At 45.3% G+C, this 20,904-nt stretch overlaps 1 protein-coding gene across 1 annotated transcript in view; it reads right to left on the bottom strand.

Annotated features, from left to right (window-relative positions):
• Nucleotides 1–9,382: 9,382 nt before the first annotated feature.
• ASB18 (ankyrin repeat and SOCS box containing 18) overlaps nucleotides 9,383–20,904 on the bottom strand; it is a 59,713-nt gene continuing 48,191 nt past the window's right edge. Inside the window, exons 5-6 of the mRNA XM_057746732.1 lie at nucleotides 10,354–10,467; nucleotides 9,383–9,596 (exon numbers count right to left, since the gene is read on the bottom strand). Of these exons, the coding sequence (XP_057602715.1) occupies nucleotides 9,411–9,596; nucleotides 10,354–10,467 (300 nt within the window). The 3' untranslated portion in view covers nucleotides 9,383–9,410. The remainder of the gene's footprint in view (nucleotides 9,597–10,353; nucleotides 10,468–20,904) is intronic.

Here is a 20,904-nt window from a genome sequence, read left to right as displayed (position 1 = left end):
TTAAGATATACGATCAGATTTTGGACGTGATCATAGAAAACCCACGTCGGCTCTATTTAAAATCCACGTATAGTTCTCCTAGTTCTTTGACTCATCCTGAGCAGGGTCTAGAAGCGGAAAGGATAAAAAAAAAAAAACCCTCTGACGTCTGGGCCAGAGGGGCCTCTGTTTTTCCACCTGTGTCATGGGCGGGAATGCCAGCTCTTGTCTCACCAGCGGCCTGACTGCGTCCCTAAAACGCAGATAATTAATAGGTTGTATGTGTCACGGGTAGTCGTAGGGACTGAACTAGATCGCGTAGCACGCGGTGGCAGGGCTCCTTGCCCGAAGCCGATGCTCTCGGGAGCATCTCTAAATTGCAAGCACGCCCGCTAGCCCCCGAACGCTGCAGGTGCTGGGTGGATCCGGGGCGGCCAGGGGCGCAAGCCTGTGCGCTCAGAAAGAGAATATCAATTTGGGGCAGCCTCTGATCTCAAGACTCTTGAGCACTGAAAACAAAGCACAGGCCACCAACGAATCAGGAAGCTGTACAGTATGTAATGACACACGACGCCTCCCCCGGGAGGAGAGAGGTCCCGAGGCGCCACCCCTGCGCAAAAACGGAGGCCGACAGTCCCCGGCCCTAGTAGCGTCCCTCTGCAGTCGGCCCTTATCACCAAGTTTAGCATTAGAAGGGCGCTAGGCACTGCCTTCCCAGGGAGATGACTTATCTGTCACTTCAGATTATTTTATTTTAAATAAAAGATCTGTAAAGTCTATGTGCGAAACGAACAAAGATCAGATACGTTTCTCTTTGGAGAGGGGCTGGGCAACGCAGCACTTCGGCCTCTGGCTTCCCCCCAAACTCCGTCTCCTCAGGGCCCCATCACGATCCCACCGCTGGAGGTTCGAACCCCGTGGGGACACAGGGTGGAAGAAGCTGGGGGCGGGACGCGAGCTGCCAGCCAAGGACCAAGGGCTGACCCGCCCTCTCCGCTCTGCTCTACTCCGCTCTCGCCTCAGGACCCTGGCTCGAGGGCGCCCCCTGCGGGCTGCTGTCGGGATCGGCCCCTCGGAGCGGGGAAGCGGGGCTGCTCCACTCTCGCTTGAGGGGCGCCGTGTCAAGGTCCCCGCGGGGACCCGCCCCTCGCACTCCCAGACTTCCGTTCTCTGAGCATCCCGGGCGTCGCCTCGTTTCAGGTGTGGGGAGCGCTTTTTACCTCTCCCCCACCCAGCTTTTTTTTTTTGGAAAGGAGCAAACATCTCGTTTTAATGTGGCCCAATTATCTCGTTTGCACGACTTAAAATGTTTCTCTTTAATTCATTTCAATCTAGTAAATATGCTTCGGCAAGTAGCTAATTTCTTAGGGATGGCTTCGCCTCGTCATTTGCATATTAAGCGCGTCAGAAGGCAGCCCCATCTCCCGGTGCGCGGGTCGCAGGCAGCTGGGCCGTCTCTTCCGAGGGGGCCGCCTGGGTTTGGCGCGGGAAGTCGTAGGCCCTGGTCAGCGATAGGGCCGGGAGCCGGAGGGGGCTGAGGCGGGGCACGGGGTGGGGGGGGGGGAAGGGGAAGGGGACAGGCCCCTCCGTGAACGCCCCTCTCCCCAGGCCCACCACTGCACCGCCCCTAGCCCCCTCTGCTCTTATCTCCGGGAGAGGGCGCCTCTTGGTTTCCACATGGGAGCGAGGGTCGCGGGAGCATTTGTCCCCAAATGCGTTTATTAAATCGCGTCTGGAGATAGATGGACGTGGATACAGGGGCGGATATCACAGCGCTCAGTTGAGCAATCTTCTGGCTTTAAATTCCGAATAAAAGTCTCAAATATTCCCGGGTCAGGGGGGCACTGTCTCATTAAAACCACTCTCATCCTGAAACTGCAATGCAGACATTAAAGTGCAGTATTTTTCAATTAGAGCTGACGAATTCAATCAAAATTCCATAGATTAGGATGAAATGAGGCATGGGTCATTTACAGGGGAATTTAATTGACGAGCCATTAGACAAATAGTATATTTGCCATTCCCGCGTTATCCATCATTTTCGACATCAATACCCGGGCCGCATCTCCCCGTCCCGCAGCCGCCCGGCGTCGGCTGTAAACACTCCCTTCCCTGTATCTTCTGATTATATCTGATTTCATTTAGGGCCATGGGGGATTATAAATGTTCACGCAATCAAGTTCATTAGGACTTCAAATCGCATTTCTGATTGGGATCGCTCTGCCGCTGTCCTCGGTGCGCCTTTCAAACCCCAGGACGAGGCTTTCAAAAACATCTTTTTGAATTTAAAGCTTCACATCCTTTTGTCTTCAGACGCCCCCTCGCGCCTCCCCCCGGCGGCCTTGTGCTCCTCTGGCCTCCTTTGCGGCGGAGCAGCCCTTAGCCCCGTCGCCCTGGGAGCCGGCCTGGACCCCCACGCCCCCAGGCTCGCCTGGAGGGGGGCACCGCGGGCTGCCCTAGCAGGTCTTACCCACCTCCTACTCCCAGATCCCCCTCCCCGCCCCGCTAGGCCGAGACCACCCCCTGCGCAGCCGCGGGGACCTCAAAGATCCGGAGACCTGGACCAGGCGCGGGAGGACCTGCCCCGCGTGTGTGTGTGTGTCTGTGTGTGTGTGTGTGTGTGTGTGTGTGGCGGGGGGTGAGGACCCCGCATCCTTAAGCCCCTGCCCCTCGCGGCGGGTTGTAAGTGGAGCTCCCTGCGTATTTGAGTCACGCGGCGGCAGGCCTGTGGGCAGCTATTGGGCCAGACCCTGGGACCCTGAAAACTGACACCTGGGATCCCGACAACTGACACCTGGGACCCCTTTGGGGCTGGGCCCTTTCACTCCAGAGACCCGGGTGGGGGCCGTAGCCAGCGGAGCAATTCTCTCTTCTTATTAGCAAACCCAAGAAACAAAGGAGCAGACTCTTCTGGGGAGAGCATGGCAAGAAAGGCTCAAGATATCCCTTCCAGCGCAGTTGAAAAATAATAGCTTAATATTAACTGCTCCTCATAAAAATATACTTTCACAGAGATACAGTTACAAGAAGAAAACCCTCATTTTACCCCCGTACTTCGTGCTCATCGCTGTTAGCTGCCTCAGTAATTTAATTGGAATGAAACGTGAGAAATGTGTCATTTTTGAAGAATTTATGCATCACTTCCTAGAAATCTCATTGTGTTAACTAGGAGCCCACTGCGTTCTGTTTAGAACCCATAATCACATTTTTATGTGTCTGTACTACGAGTTAATGTGACCTCCTGTTTTTAGCAGATTAAAAAAAAATGTTCTTTTTCCATAACATCTGCATCAAACTCCGGCTTGCACAAAATACTAGAAAACCGTTTCCCCAATGTTTTCCCAACTTACCAACTTTTTTCAGAGCAGGGAAAAGATATGTGAATGGGAAAAGTGCCTAGTAAATGAATAATCACACACCGAATTAAAACCCTGCATTAAACATGGTCGACAGCAAATACTGCATTCTCAATCATGTTTATTGCTTACAAATTGCATTACAAAGAAATCTACTCTTTTTATTGGAGTGATTAAGCAGAGTGTTAGGACTGCAGAAATACCATTCTGGAAGATTAGATGAAGGCTGAAAACCCAGCTAGTTACATTGCAATGGTGACTGTATAATTTTGTTAAAGAACACGTTGAACACACAAATGAGGATTGGGCTGTCATTATGGCATCATAAAAGAGTCAACTTAAAATTATATTTATTTATATACATATTGCCTATAAAATGTGCATATTTAATACAAAGGAAGTAGGCAATTCCATAATCAATATTTTAATCATGGATTTTTTTTTATTATAGCAGCACAATTCTATATGGTATGTCGCAATTCTATAGTTTTCCTATACTCTCTTCCCCTTTATCATGTGAGCTAACATCTTGTTTTCTTCTCAGTTCTGGGGAGAGCCGGTTGGTGGGCAGGGTAAGACCCTTTGCTTATGGCGCCACCTGCAGGACTCCGTGAAAATAAGATTCAGCGCTGGAATCCTCCCTCTGCGCTCTAGAAATTGACCTCAGGCTCATTTTAGCAATTTAATGAGATTATTTTTTGTTTTAAAACAGAAAGATGCAGACAATTTCAAGCCAAAACCTGGAGTTTGAAAAGCCTACTGAAAGCCAAAAATAAGATGCTGTATTGATCCTAGTTGAAACTTTGGGATTTCTAAATATCCCAAGTGCACATAGAAAATTTGACTAAAGAATAATTTATCCTTGAAATAATGGAATAAAAGATGCAATATTCCTGGTTTATCACTTGGTCCTTGGGCAGCCCTTAAAAGATGAAAAGCACTTGGCAAGCTAATAACATCCGCAATTGCAGTGATTAAGCTCTCTCTCAGATGTCCGCGTCACGACCGGTCACTTGAGCAGACCTGCTCATTCTCCAAGCCTTTTTACCATTTTATACCTATTTTGAAGAAGGTTAAGTGTTCTTTGCAAAAGTTCAACAGCCTGCCCCATCAACATGAAAACATAAGGGTTATTTCGGAGATTGAAACGGCGGTGATTATATACAGTTACTGGCATTAGCAAATGCTTCTTAGTCAGTGGTTTTGATTTTCTTCAAAACATGCGGAATGCGTGATTATTATGTAACTTACAATTAAATGGATTTTAAGTACACTAAAAAGAGAGGCCCAGTGCTGCATTCAGAATTTTAAACATGGTACATCACACGTGCCAGGACCGTGCCCTGCCTGCCTGGGGACTGTGGGCTTGTGTCTGGCCATCTAGCTGTGCTGTGGACATCTCATCCTGTCCAGGGTACAGTTGGGATGGCAAGGGGTGAAGCTTCTCAGGACTGTTGTTGGCGGAGGACCTCATGTGTGTATTTTGGAATTCTCTGTGGTCAGACCACAAGTTGTACAGTCAAAGACACTCAAAGTTTGAGGGAAAATATTCCTCTGCTGTCTTTTTCCTTTTTAGTAGAAACATCATCTACTCTTTTATTACCTTCTGAATTTTGCACCAGATGAATGCATCATTAAACACTAAATTTAAAATTAAAGAAAGTTTAGGTCTTATGGAACTGAGTTTATGTAATATACTCAGAGAGAAAAGTAATGATGTTTAATATGAACTGTTTAAGAAGGGAAAACATTTTTTCCCTTTAATAAAAGAAATACCAGGGTACGTTTTGTTCACAGGAAAAGAAAACAGCCGAGATAATCCTGGCTTCAAAGCAGAATATGGTTTTGGATGTTTTTCTCAGCTAACTTACTTCTCTCTCTCCCACCTCCCTTTCTTCCTTCTCTTAGACTTGTCCTTCTCCCCTCCTCCCCCCCCCCCTTTCTATTCCTTATCTGTGTGGAATTATGCAAATCCCCTTCATTTTAGAACTTTCTGCCACGTGGAGCATAGGGCAGAGATAGACACAGCCATCAATATTACAAAGTTTTTTTCACAGTTATTTTATTTTTTGCTTAACAAAGCAAATTGTTAGCAGTACTTAAATTCTGAAAAACTATGAATGAATTCCATCCCATTTGATGGTTAAGATAGCCCCCAAACCACCACATTCGCCATCTTTGTCCTATACACTCATGGCCGTAAATCAGGAATCGTTTTCAGCACATCTGGAGCCACTAGAACCCAGTGATTCAGAACTAATTTCTAGTGCCAGTTTATTTCCAACACTTTGCCGAGTTGGGGGCAGGGTAAAGGACCGCCTGACATCTTCAGAGGCCTGGTTCATTGCTCTGTTTCTGTTGCACATGGGTGCATGTTGGCCAGGAGCACTACCATACTGGAGATACTGGACCCACAGCATATGGTATTGGCCGATGGGGCAGGGCAGAGTGGGTGCTCACTGTGGGTGTCACATGACTGCCTGATGAGAGTGTTGGTGAGGGAAGCTGCAAGGTGCCCACACTGCCACCTGCCTTGGGAATGGGTGGCCCTCATTCGATGCAGAGATGAAGCCAGAGAGAAAGTGGCAGAGAGGGGAGCCCTTCCTCTCCACACCTCCCCTGATGTGCCCAAGTCTCTCCAGCAGCCTTGCTGACAAGTTGGCCTTCTTGGCTTGGCTGTGAGGTCTGCCCGGGGCCTGGCTTGTTGGTGGTGGGTCCTAAGCCCAAGCCCTGGGCTCCACCCCCAGCAGGCTCAGGCAGGGTTGGTTGAAGGAATGAACAAATGACTGAATGGATGAGTGAGTGGTTTATCCCCAAGGAACTTCATGGATTAGCTCTACCTGGGAGCATCTGATTTTTATTTATTTATTTATTTATTTATTTATTTATTTATTGGCTGCATTGGGTCTTTGTTGCTGCACACGGGCTTTCTCTAGTTGCTGCGAGCAGGGGCTACTCTTCACTGTGGTGCGCAGGCTCCTCATTCTAGTGGCTTCTCTTGTTGTGGAGCACAGGCTCTAGGCATGTGGGCTTCAACAGCTGTGGCACACGGGCTCAACAGTTGTGGCTCACGGGCTGTAGAGCACAGGCTTAATAGTTGTGGTACACAGGCTTAGTTGCTCCTCGGCACGTGGAATCTTCCCAGAGCAGGGCTCGAACCCATGTCCCCTGCATTGGCAGGAGGATTCTTAACCACTGTGCCACCTAGCAAGTCCCGGGAGCATCTGATTTTTAAAAGAAAATTCTTGGGGGTGAAAATAATGAAAAAGAATTCTTCTGCAGTGGCGGAACTTCAGGCGGCTATGGGGAGATGTCTGGGGCTCAGGCTGAGAATCATACTGCTGTTTTTAAGCTGTAGTTTGGGGAAAAACATGTTTTTGAAAATGTAATAATTGGTCATTATTCATCAGATTTTTAGAAATTTAAAGTCAATATGTTTCAAAAGAGTTCTACTTTGTTTAGGGACTCCAAAACATATTTAAAATTCAGTGCATTTCAGAAAGATAAGCTGTTTTCTAAGGAGGGTGGGAGGGAGAGGGGAGGCTGAAGAACAGGCTGTGTCAGGCAGCAAGCATGCTCAGATTCTCATCTGCAAAATCCCGTGAGGACAGGGCTACTTAGTAGCTGCTGGGGCTGTATTTCTTACCGTTTTCACCTTTCTCACTTGTTCTCATAAATAACGTTGCTTTGCTTTTCCATTTTTACAGTCTTTATCCCAATATTAGGCTATTTTCTTCCCCTAATAATCAGTCATAGTACGAGGAGGAACCATTTATTGCATTCTTTCTTTGGGCCACTGCTGGGCCTGGGGCTTTGCACTCTGCACTCAGTAGGACCAATCAGGGGCAGGGGCATCACCCAGGCTCATTAGCAACGTTAAAGTTTGCAGACCCACAGAATCTGGGGCCCCACCCCACACGCCAGTGTCAGAATCTGCATTTTAACAAGATCCCTTCAGAGTGGAGAAGGCTGCTGCTGTCATGGGTCAGCTGAGTCCTAGCCCACTGAGAGAGGTGCACATGCTTTCACTTGCCAGCTGAGCACACTGCAGCCAATTTCAGTTACGTAACTGTCCTTCTTGCTCAGTGGAGCGGCCTGGACCTGAAGCCCCACCTCCAGGGTGTCACCATGGGTTCCTACCTGCCCTCTGGTGTGCTGTGCTGCATCTCTTTCCAGGACAAAGTAACTTCCTAGAGTCTCACTGGGACCACATCGGCTCACCTGCCGCATGGCTCCTCATAGTTTACCCAATGAAGTTCAGAATCCTTGATCTGGAAGCCAAGACCCTCTGGATTTGCCTCTTTCCAGTTGCCAAAGCATAGGGACCCTCCCCTCCAGAAGGACAAATCACTGTTTCTCCATTGTGAGTGTACTTTCCTGCACCCCGGACTTTGTTCAAGTCTACCTTTTGATCCAGTGGCAGCTCCTAAATGTCTAGGTAGGAGGGGCTTGGGGAGAGCCATCTGCCTGGGGTACGGGTATGTGAGGTCTTGAACCGTGTTTACATAGGTCTGGCGAGCTGTCTGTCTCAAAGGGCAGGATGTGCATGGGTCAGCTGATGACTCTGGGGGATGCTGTCCTATCCCTCCCTTGGTCTGACCCGCTGTGTTGAATCGGACCATCCACCAAGGCTCCGACAGGGCCCTCACTGAGTGGCGCTGCCAGGCCCCCACTTCACCCCCACAGTGGGCTTTACTCACGGGGCATGCGACATCCCACCCCGGGCTGCAGTTATCTGCTGGGGTGTGAGCCCCCTTCCATACTGCAACAAGGAGATGGCGTGCCTGCCCTGCCTGAGGTTCGTCCCAGTTGCACCTTACACTGGCTCAGACTGGAGAAGATGGAGCCACTTGCTTTCCTCAGAAGATAACCATAAAGATGGTCATCTTTAAAATATAGCATTTAATAGAAATTTTGAGGCCTAGTGAGGCCAGCAGATCAGAAGACAGTTACCAGTGAAGAGACAGTTTATGACTCACCATTCCCAAGAGAAGGGCCACACCACATGGGGAAGCACCAGGGTTGGTCAGAAGGTGGGAGGGGGGGGTGTGGGCAAGAGCCTTTCTTGTGGTTTCCATGGAAAGGATGGGCGAGGCAGGATACATAGGAGTAGGACTGGCTAGTCTGAATAATTGCGGTGGGCTCTGGGGCACAGGGGGCTGTCCCAGGTGTCTGCTAACTGGCCCTGGAATGGTAGTGGCTGGAGTTCGAGGGAGGTGGTAGGGGTGTGAACTCTGCCTTTGTTGAGTTGTATTTGGAAAGGATGCTTGGGGGCAAGTTGTTTACTCTCTCTAGGAGTGGCTAAGCCTGGGAGGGGCAGTCTCTCCAGGGTCTGAAAGGCCTCAGATGGCAAAGCACCAGAATATAGAAAATAAAAGACATGGTTAATACAATCCTAGACCTTTAGAACTCTCTCCTGTTGTGGATGCTTGGGTTGAGCTCATGGCAGCCTCTACGAACCGTGTCTGTCTCTGGTTTCTGGCTTTGTGGACTGTTCCCCACAGCTGGATCAGCTGGGGTTTGGTGAGCATGTGGACAGAAGACTCACGTAGGATCAAAATGTCCAGCTCACCCCCCCTCCGATGTCCTTCTAGGGGCCCTGGACTGTGACTCTCTGGGAAGCACCAGTGGGGTCCTGGGGAGGGGCTTTTGTTATGGAAGCAAGTGTCCTCTCTCAGTGCGTACATCTGTCATGTGTGGGGGACAGGGTCTTGCCAGGGGGCTGAGCTCTAGGAGGCGTGGGATGTTTCCCTTGAGGCAGAGGGTCTGAAGGCTGCACAAATGCTGCTAACCCAATGTGGGCAGGAGACAAACCCTGGAAAAATATGTATACCTTTTAGTTCAACCTCTGTTGAAAGGTACTTTCTGATACAAGTACTATGATATTCACAGTTTCAATCCTCACAAGCAACCTTGAGAGGCAGAAAGGGCTTTTATTACTAATTCCAGGCCCAGGTGAACCTGAAGCTGGGTGAGGTCTGTGCACTGGGTGGGTGGCAGGTCCCATCCAGGGCCCCTCCTCATCCTACAGCCTCCACAGAAGAGCACAAGTATCTTGGTCCAAATCTCCGGGTTTCAGTGCAAAACCCCCTCTGGCTCCAGAAGGAGGTAGTTTTGCAGGGACTTCGGCAAGGGCAACAGGGGCACGAGGTAAAAGCACTTTCTGCCAGACAGCTTCCGAATGGCACAGCGGCAGAGATGCTGCAGACAGCGTGGGGTGTGGGCCAAGGCAAAGAGGGACTGGTAGAAAGCCTGGTGCATCTGAAAGGAAGGCGGGGGAACGTCAGTCTGGGCACATGGAACCGACACGTCTTTCTCCCAGACAGAAGAGCCCTGACAGCACAGGTGATCTTTTCGTGGCTACTGAAGTGGGACAATCCACCAACGGCAGCCTCCCCAGGAGGGTCTGGGTACTTTATTCTAAAGTGCAGCTCCTGCCAAGTCGGAGGGAAGTCCGTTTTGGGTGATTTCAGACAATACGTGTAATCTCCTCGAATTCCGCTCTGCCAGCCCCCTTTGCAGAGCACATGTACTGTTCAGTAATCTGCGCAGGGCTCAAGTCAATGAAACATGAGAGGACATTTTCTAAAAGCTTCTAGGAAAAAAAAAGTTCTTTCTTAATTGACAGTCACCTGTGGAGTTTGCTGTCTGTGGTTTCAGTGCCCACAGCTGCCTCCGTCATATCTTAAGCCGTCAGGAGAAGAAACTGGCAGGCGGGAGCCAGGACCTCCAGGGCCCATCCTCCTCTGGATGCTGGTTCCTGGGGCCCTGACCTTCTTATGCCCGTGTGGGCTGGTTTTCTGCTCCTTGCAGCCCACAGCACCCCAACCGGAACCATAAGCTACGTGATGACTGAGCCTCCAGAAGAAAAACAGAAACACTCAGATATGCCCCCCAATTTGCCTTTTCCTTTCCTTCTCCAGATGTTTTCTACTTACCTTGATGTTAGTGCAAAACCCCACATGTGGGTGAACAGAAACAGGCAACAGTCTTGTACTAACGGGGGAAGCTTCTTTACCTGAAACACTTCTTCAGGGATCACCTCCTTCCAGGACTCTGACACACGGAGCTGAGGGTAGGAGTTGAAAAGAACCTCGATGACCTCAGGGTTTGGTGCGCAGCTCTTCAGCACCTGATTGGAAATGGTGAGAGGCACAGTTTGGGTGGACTGGTTTTGGGTCCAGGTAGGAAAGGGTGGAGAGACAGGAGGGTGTGCTTGGGTCCCACTGCTGCCCTTCCCGGCTGTGTGACCTCACTTCCTCCCAGGGAACAACAGCAATCTCAGTAACAGTACAATGGGGTCCTTGTAGGGCCCCAGGCATTAAGTGCACAGAGCAGTGGTCTGTAAGGGGCTGTCTTATCATCATGAAAAGTCTGGGGCAAGAGCTATGCATTTGAGTTCCCAGGAGGAATATGCTGAGGGCGGGGCAGGCTCTCTCGGCTCTGAAAAGCTGCTCGGAGAAAAGGGAATCAGTTCTGCTGGGAGGGAGTTTGGCCCAAGGATGGTGTTCTCAATTTCTTACTTCAATTTTCTAATGTGTCAGGAAACTGGGGGAGAAGAATTGCTTTGCTGTTGACTTTCTTCTTGACTTGGCCTTTCCGTTTTATTTTCACAGTCCCCACTGGCAAAGGTCGCTTATTTTCTAATTTGCAAATTCTGCAATTCAAGTCCATCAGCTTCGTCATAAAGATGGAAACAGTATTTGCTTTTTAAAAATAAACTTTTGTTGTTGGTGGTGTTGTTTTGTTTTGGAGAAGTTTGAAAGTACAGAAAAGTAGACTGAATAGGAGGTGAAACCCTCATGTACCTACCATCAGCTCATGGCCAATCCTGCCCTATCCACAGCTCCAGTCACTGTCCCTAATGTTATTTTAAAGCAAATTCAATGTTTCCTATCATTTCATCTGTAAATACTTGTGTGTCTCTTAAAGGAAGTTTAGAAGAAACATAAATGCAGTATCATTGTAACAGCTGGGAAATTAACAACAGTTTCCTAGTATCATCTAACTTATAGTCAATGTTTAAATTCACAGATTTCTCTTAAATGCCATTATATCAAAAACAATCATTTGTTCGTTTGAATAAGAATTCAAATAAGAGTGACAGCTCTACATTGGTTGATATGATGTATTTTCAGATCTCTTTTTTTGTTTCATGTGATTTATCTGTTGAAGAAACTAGGTTATTTGTCCTGTAGAGCTTCTCACTGTTGAGATTTTACTGATTGTATCCCTGTGGGATGCTGCTCTTTCTCTGCTTTCTGTAAATTAGTAGTTGGATTTGGAAGCTTGATCAAATTCAGATTTGATTTTGGGGAGGGGCAGTGCAACTTCATTATTCTGTGTTTTGAGGTTTAGGATTTACCAAGTGTTGTAAAATTGTTCTTTTTATTTCTTGGTTGAGAAAACTGAGGTTAAGCAATTTTTCTGAGGTCAGGCACCAAATATCTCCAGTAGACAACAGTCAGAGGCAATTGTTAAGCCTGGCTGACATCATGCTCACTGGGGCCCCTTGAACACACCCAAGATGGTTGCTCCCTTTACAACTTGCCTAGCTTCTTTCAGATCTAACACCCCTTTAAGACACAGAAAAGCAAAATTAAAAATTTTTAGAATTCGTTTTTCAGAAATAACCCCATCAACATTATGTATGTACTAAGGTTTTATGCATTTAGATGAGGAATTAGTATATATAACAAAAATGAGCTAGTGCTTTGCATATTATTTTGAAACTTGATTTTTTATCAAAATAGACTGTGAACAATTCAAAAATTATAAATGAGCAAACATCATTTTTAGTGGCCATATAATACTGTATGAATGTATCATAATGAATTCAATGAATTAACTATTATAAGTTGCTTTAATATTTTTTGATATTATAAACAATGAACATCTCTGAACACAATTCTGTCTCTTTCTGCCCCCAGCCATTCTTATTTAGATTGCTTATATTGAATTGCTGGAGTAGAACTGCAGGGTCAAACAGTGTGTACATTTTAAAGCTTTTAAAACATATGGTCAAATTTTAAGTGTGTAAATTGTTACACTTTTAAAAGAACTGAATATGAGAGTGCCTCCTTCTTACCCAGATAATCTCACTAGTTATTTAGATCTGATTGGTACAATATGGGTTATTTACTGTTGTTTGACCATTTGTCTTTCTTCTTTTGTGAACTACTAAACTATGTCTTTTGCTCATTTTTTTCTATAGTGTGTTCATTTTTTCTAAAGGTTTTTGTAAAAAATAAATTTATTTATTTATTGGCCACGTTGGGTCTTTGCTGCTGCACACAGGCTTTTCTCTAGTTATGACAAAAAAAGTAGGAGGGGCTACTCTTTGTTGTGGTGTGTGAGCTTCTCATTGTGGTGGCTTCTCTTGTTGCAAAGCACAGGCTCTAAGCATGTGGGCTTCAATAGTTGTGGCATGTGGGCTCAGCAGTTGTGGCTCACAGGCTTAGTTGCTCCTCAGCATGTGGGATCTTCCCAGGCCAGGGATCAAACCTGTGTCCCCTGCATTGGCAGGCAGATTCTTAACCACTGCACCACCAGGGAAGTCCCTTCCATTGATTTTTAAGTACACTTTATTAATTAAGGTTATTTTTCAGGTAAACAATCATTTCTGCAAATATTTTCTCCTCCTCAATATTAATATTTCTTATTTATTTTTCTTGTCCTATTACATTGGTTAGAACTTTAAAATTCAATGTTAAAATAACAATATTGATAGCAGGCATCATCATTTTAGTCCTGTTTTTAATAGGATTCTCTCAATGTTTCACCATAATCTTAGATATGTTTCACATAAATGTTCTGTTCTAAGTTAAGAAAATATCTTTCTATTCCTAGGTTATTACAAATTTTAGGATTTAATTTTTCACCTTTTTCTAACCAAGTTGATATAAAAGGATTTTCCAATACTGACCTACTTTTGCCTTCACAAAACAGACTCTATTTGGCTATTCACCTAATTTAACAGCAGATTCAATTTGCTAAGATTTTTGCATCTGTTTTAATAACTAAATTTGCTTTATAATTTTAGCTTTTTTGAGCTATTATTGTCAGGTTTTAATATCACTTTAAGTTAACTTAGTAAAATTATCTGAGAAAACTTCTATCTTTTTAATACTCTGGGAGATTTTGAAAAGTAGATAATTATTGGAAATAAGAAAGCATGATGGACCTTGCATTTGAAGCTTTTAAGCCTAGTCTTTAGTTGCAGGTGATAATTTAATATTTTCAATTTCTTTCAGGGTTACTGGTACATTTTGCTTTGATTTCTTCTTGGCTCAATTTTGTTCATCTATATTTTCCTGGAAAAGGAAAAGAAATTTAGCATTGCATATGTATCAGAGTTCTAATAGGAAATAGATGGTGTATTTGATACAGGATTACTCCAGGAGGGTTTACTGATACAGGGCCTATTTAGCCAGTTCAGGGGAACTACAGGGAACAGTGTGTTGATATAGGGCTGGTAGCCGAGCTACTTCCACTTCTGGGTGAATGGGGCAGGTTGTCTTACCAGGAGCAGTGATCCTTCGTTGGGGACACACAACCAGCCTGAAGCTGAGAGGGTGCCAAGTGAATACATCCTCTGACCTCACTCTCCTTCCTCCCCCAATTCTGGGACACTGCACTGGTGAAACCCAGGAAGAAGAGGGCCAGGAACCTTGCAGATGTGTCCATGCAGGTGGAGAACAAATTTGGATGGGAAGGTATCTCCACTGTATCTAGGAATTAGCACCCTTTCTCATTTGAAATTCACTGTAAGTGTATTTGAAATGTTTTTTCATGTTTAGTCTTGCTGGAATTTTGTCTATTTTAATTTTTTCTCTCAAGAAATCAGCCATTGGATTTCATTGATCAGTTCTTTTTTTTAAATTAATTAATTAATTATATTTATTTATTGGCTGTGCTGGGTCTTCGTTGCTGCACACAGGCTTTCTCTAGTTGCTGAGAGCGGGGGCTATGCTTCATTGTGGTGCACAGGGTCCTCATTGTAGTGGCTTCTCTTGTTGTGGAGCACGGGCCCTAGGCACATGGGCTTCAATAGTTGCGGCACATGGGCTCAGTAGTTGTGGCTCACGGGCTCTAGAGCACAGGCTCAATAGTTGTGGCGCATGGGCTTAGTTGCTCCGTGGCATGTGGAATCTTCCCAGGGCAGGGCTCAAACCCGTGTCCCCTGTATTGGCAGGCAGATTCTTTACCACTGTGCTACCTAGGAAGTCCATTGATTAGTTCTTTTTAATAATATTCCAATCCATTACTTTTTGCCTTTCTTGTTATTAATCCCTTTCTCCATTTCTCTTTCCAGCTCCTTGGATTGAGTGCTCAGTTAACTTGGCAATATGTTTTTCCTTGAGTCATAAGAAAAGCAATTTTTAAAGTGCTAACGACCCTCCTTTGAACAGAGGGGTGGTCACAGCCATAAGTTTTGAGGCACAATGATGTCATTGTCTTTCTTTCTTAAATAGTCTGTAGTTAAATAACTATTGGTTTAGTATTCATTTGGGAGTGTGTGATGAAATTTTCAGGAAGATTTTTTTTTTTTTTTTTTTTTTGGCCACGCCGTGCCTTGCAGCTTGCAGGATCTCAGTTCCTTGATCAGGGATTGAACTTGGTTCACAGCAGTGGAAGTCAAGAGTCCTAACCACCAGGCAACCAGGGAACTCCCTAAATTATTTAAAAAAATTAACTTTTGCTATTAATTTTCTGGGGCATTGTATTATGGCTTTAAATAATGTCTGATTCGAAGTATTAGAAGTTGTATTCTGCATGGTTCAAAGTTCAACATGTATATGTCTCATTTATGATTTGAAGCTTCTAAAATTGTTTTTCCCACTTGATCTATGGGAAACACTGAGATATGAATTAAAAATCATCTAGAATTATTATTTTTCAGTTGGTTTTGGTTTCTCCATTTTAACATAATCTTTTTGGAATGTAAGGTTCTTAATGGTTATTTCTTCTCTATGGACTGTATCCTTTATTAATGTCAAGTGAATCTTTTCCTCTCATTTTGTGTATTTCCCTGGGATTCTCCTACATTGCATATTGATATCAATATATTATTTCATTTTCAGTTTGTTTTTGCTAGAATTATGTCTGCCCATTCTTTAATTTTAACCTTTTGTTTCATGTTGTTTTAAAGTGTTTGCGAGTCTCTGTATTGGTAACAGGGTAACTTAAGAGTTTATATTTATTATTATAGATAATCTATGTGGTCTTCTATCTCATTTTATTCTTTATGATTTTTTATGCTTCTTGTTTCCTTTGTTGTCTGATTTCTGTTACAGAGGTTTGTATTTTCTTTGTATTTATCTTTTATATTTTGGAAGTCTGTATCTTATTTAAAATTTTACTAGTGGTTACCATTCAGAAAAAAAAATATTAACCTATATTTCACTACACATCAAAACAGTATCTTTTGTGCTCTAGATGTACCCTTATCCCTTCTCTCACATCTCTCTCTCTCTTAACCAATTCTTCTTCCTCCTTAATAGCATCTGAAGTTTGTGTTCCAGATTATAATTAGTACAAGATCTTATTTTGTGTTATATGTCTCCTTCGGAAATAATTTTTGGTAGTTGCATTTAGTTTTACAACCTGCCTTGCAATTGTTGAAGTTGTCTCTATTTTAGCTAGATTGTTTAACTTGATAGGAATTTATCAAGTTCCTACTGGAAATTAGAGATTGTGTTATGTTTGTGTGATAAAAAAGGCAAGCCCTGGCTTCACAGAATTTTACAGTCCCAAACAATACAGTCTCAAAAAATAAAAATAAAAAAATGATAATAATAATAACAGTAGTAGTAGTAATAAAAATAAATATATAGGTGCCACAGTACTATGGTGAGGGAATCACTAGGTGCTAGAAACGACACCTAACTCAGACCTAGATTTGCAGTGGGGTGGTGAGTTGGTCACGGAAAGATTTCTGGAGGAAGTGACAATCAAGCTAAGACACGGAGTAGGAGTTACAAAAGGTGTGGAGAGTTCTGAGGAATAGAACGTTCTTGGTGGAGAAAACGTTTATCATACTTGGGAGGTGAGAAGGAACAAAAAATACTGGCTGCGGCATGGAGTTTGACACGAGGAGCACTGAGAACTGGGACTGGAGAGGAAAGCAGGGTCAATCCAGAAGAGCATTGTCTGCCATGATAAGGAGGCTAGACTTTATCTTGAGGGTACTGGAGAGTCCTTGAAGGGTGATAAGTGGAGGAGTGACAGGGTCAGATTTTAATTTTAGAAATATCACCATGGCTACAGTGCTGAGAATAGTTTCACGGGGCCATATTAGAAGCAGAGAGCCCAGTTATGAGGATAGTTTTGCAATCTAGGGGAGAGATGGTGGTGGCCTGATCTCAGCTGGTGGCAGCCAGGATGGAAAAAGGTAAAGTATTTTGGAAGATATTTAAGAGGGCAACCTGAGAGAATCTGCAGATTGAGTTTCCCTTTTCTGAGACAGTCTCTCCCATTACCTCTTCGTCAGCTGAAGTACTCCCATCCCATCTGGCCTTTAGCCTCTGCTACTCCACCCAATCTGCCCTTGCCAAGGGCGCCCGTGAGCGGGCTGCATCTGGTGGTCAAGGCTCTGCCTCGCCTTGTGCTGTATCAGCACGTCTGAAACAGCTAACCACGCCCTCCACTTTGGTATGTTCTCTTGGCTTCCAGGAAGCCACACTTTCATTCCTTTGCCTCTCTCACTGCTGCTTCCTCTACACTTTCTCATCTCTGCATCTTTTCCATGTTGGAATGGCCTTGGATTCAGTCCTCATTCCTCTTCTCTGTTTACTGTCCCTCCCTGGTGATCTCATTCACCTTCCTGGCTTTAAATACCATCCAAATGCCACTGACCCTCAAACATGTATCTCCAGGTTGATCAAACCTCCCTCCCAAACTCCAGGCTTGAATATCCAACTGCTTCCTTGATATATCCTTGTGGCTGGCTCTATCTCACATTTAATGTATCAACAATAGAAATCCCGAGCCTCCCCCCAGCCCCAGACTCACCCCACACGCTTCCCCATGTTTGCTGATGGCACACATATTCTTCCAACATCTCAGGCTAAAAGCTGTGGAGTCATCTTTGACTATTCTTGCTCCCACATCCCACATCCAGTCTGTCAAGAAATCCTGTTGGCTCTACGGACTTCAAAATATATCCAGAATCAGACCACCTTCCCCATTCACGCCACTGTTATCCCTCAGATGGATTGTGGCCACAACCTTCTAACTCATCTCTTCACTTCTATTTTGCTCCTCCTGAAGTAGATTCTCAACAGGGAGACCACAAGGAGCCTCATGAAATGTCAGTCAGGCCACACCATTCCTCTGCTCAAACCACTCCAATGGCCAAAGTCATTGCAACGTCCTACAAGACCCCAAAGTCTGTGCCCCTCCCCCATTTCTCTCCCATCCCACCTCCTGCTACTGTCCCACTGGTTCTCTCCACCTTCAGCCACACTGCTTCTTTTTTTATTCCCCACATGGATCAGGCTCACTCAAGCCTGGGGCCACGGACTCTTGGCTTGTCTGCTGGGCTGCTCTTTGCCTAGACACCTGCTTAGCGGATTCCCTCACCTCTCTCAAGTCTACTCAAAAACCACCCATCCTAACAACCCTCTTTAAAACGTACTGCCTCCCACCTTGCTGCTTCTCCCCTAGCCCTTATCACGTTATTGGCCCATTTATTATGCTCATTGTTTAATGCCTGTCTTCCCCATTAGAATGTAAGCTCCATAAGAGTGGGAATAGTTTTTTCTCTTGATCTATCACTCATTAGCTATCCTAAGCACTTACTATGTTTCTGGCAAATGGCTGGTGTTTGATAAATATTTGTTGAATAAGAAACGGAATAAACAGAAATATGTTTTTTTTTTCTTTTCAAAAAATGCATTAGGAAGGCATGTCTTACGAGCCCTTGATATCTAAAAGTGTCTTTCTTTTGCCATCAAAATGAAAGCTATCTTGGCTGAAACTAGAATTCTAGCATCCAAACTTTTCTTTAAAACTCTGTAGATGATACTTCATAATCTTACAATAACACTGCAGCAGAGAAATCTGAGTCCAGCTTGATTTTTATTCATTTATGAATAACCTGTTTTCTGCTTGGTTACTTTGCAAGATTTTTCCATGCCTTTTAATAACATGTTTGCTAGAATGTATAAGTTAAGACTTCTTAGGGCTGCTAAGTTTTCTTCTATTATGTCTCTGATTATTATTTCTGATCCATTTGTCTTACATTCTTCAATAACATCACTTTTCTGTGAGTTGGCTCTCTGCTCTCTGTCCTTTACGACCATCACTTTGTTTTTCAGTTTCTTGTTTTTCCTTTTGTACTTAAGAAGATCTTTTAACATTAGTCCTTTGTAGTGAACATTGGGTGACTTCCCAATACTCCAAATGATTATATTAATTCAACCATGATAATTCTATTCCCTTTACCATTTAACAGTTTGGGGAAGGACAGGTTTAAGCCAACCAGGGCCAATAAAACACAAAGAAAGACTTCCTCAGGGTTTCTAGAGAAAGGCAGCTGGATCTGAACAGGAAGCTGGTTGGCTCAGTTGCTGGAAGTCATTTAGGGACCAAGAAAAGGACAATTTTGAGGGCAAGTCTGACTTACTGAGCTTGGAAGGCATATGATTCTTTGATGATGTCACTGAGACTCACAAACAACCAATCCTGTACCTGTGCTTCTTGTTATGAGAGATACAAGGGGGGCTGGTAAGTCAGGCAGGGGTTGCTTGCAGGGGTGGGCTGTGACTATGAGAAGGAGCCATCTGGGGGTATTGGAGCCCTGGAGATGCAGGTGCTGCTGTAGAAGAGGAGGAGGAGGAGGAAGAGGAGTACCTTGGCTTTTTTCCCCCTCCACCTCCATTTTCCCATGATGTCTCCTTTGGCTGAACCCAGCCAGAAGTCAGCTGATATGGGACCCTGTGTTAGCTTGAAGGGGCTAGTTGCAGAGCCCGTACACTCTCAGGATGCAGAGCAGAACACAGGGACAGCAGGGACTGGAACTGGGGGCACACAAGCAAACAGCACAGTGCCCTCACTTACATCATGGATTTGATTTTTTTTTTAATGAATCAGTTCTGCCTTTTACTTCCTTTAATGTGTAATCTAATCTACCACTGTGCTCTTGCTTTCCTGGTATAAATTTATCTCCTCCATATTCTTTTTCATGCCATTCTATTGACTTCTCATCTTAACCCGTTTGGTTTTATGGATTTAAAGGCTGAGTCTTCTTGCATTCCATAAAGGATGGCACACAGGGCACACAATGCTTCAGACTTTCTTCTGGATCTTTTGATGAGAGGTACAGATTTCCTCTCTATTCTCAGGATGCTATCTCATTTTTCTTTTTCTGCCCTTCCCCACAATGAATCCACTTATTTTTCTCTGTACTCATCTCTGATTAAGGTGAGATCCAGACACGAGGTCTGTAAACATGCAGGGGAAGTCCATGGTCCTGCTCTCTGTTCGCCTGTGAGATGGTGAAGGGGCAGAATGAAGGAAGGCTGGTGAGGGCGATGCCCAGCCTGGTTCCCAGTTTGTACACTTGCCTGGTGACCTGTGCTCCACCAGGTGGTCTCTTCCTCCACCCACCCCTCAGCAGAGCTAGCAGGTTGCTATGCAACCCGGGTTCCTCAGTTTCCATCTCTGCACTTTACTGCATCTCCCACGATGTACCTCCCCAAGCATCCACTACTGCCTGGTGGACTTAAACATTTGTCTGTAATGTCTGCCTGATTGCCTAAAAACTTAGGGCTGTGCAGCAGAGGTGCGTCAGCCCTTCCTGACTCAGACATGAGATCTTCCCATTGGTGCCATGGATTTACTTTTTCCCCCTCCCCCTCTTCCTTCCATCTCTCCCTCCTCTTGTCTATGTCTTCACAGATATTTTAACATGAAGACAGAAGCAGCTGTCCTTTTAAATTGGTAATCACATTACTATTATCATCTCTGGCCCCCTCCCTGCCCCAATTTTGTTTTTTCCCTAATCCATTACTGTCACAAGCTTGGGATTAAGTGGGCTTTAGAGAAGGAGAGAGTTGGAGAATGAACACGGGAGGCTGAGCTGCAGAGGGAGAGTCAGGCAGGCGTGCATCTTCCCAGCCCAGCCTCGCACCCCATGGTGTGCTCTTGACATGGCTTATGCAAGACACCACTAACATGCCATTTTCTGAAGCATGGCAGCCCCTGAATTCAATCGACTTCCTTCTGTCTTGGGAGAAAACCACCCCGTTGAGAAGAGCAGTTCACACTGGACCCCTCCAGGTCTAGTCTGTTTGTCGTTATATGGTATCCTAGGCAGTTCAGGCGTCTTCAGACCTTCCTCAGGCTAACCTGGATCCTCCAGCTACCCTCCCATCGGCCCTCTCAATTCTCTCTGCAAAATATTCAATGGTTCCCAGAGACTGCATGCAACGGTGGACATCGCCATCCCTCCCCCCAAGCCCCATCCCCCAGGAAAAGCTGCCCTCCCACAGCAAGAACACCCCTTCCTCCAGGCCCCTCCTCCCTGGGTCACGGACTGTGACAAAGTCTTATTGCCTGTCTCTGG

The sequence above is a fragment of the Hippopotamus amphibius genome, chromosome 8 (assembly GCF_030028045.1).
Source record: "Hippopotamus amphibius kiboko isolate mHipAmp2 chromosome 8, mHipAmp2.hap2, whole genome shotgun sequence".
Classification (NCBI taxonomy): domain Eukaryota; kingdom Metazoa; phylum Chordata; class Mammalia; order Artiodactyla; family Hippopotamidae; genus Hippopotamus; species Hippopotamus amphibius.
This window is presented reverse-complemented; position numbering and strand designations above follow the sequence as displayed.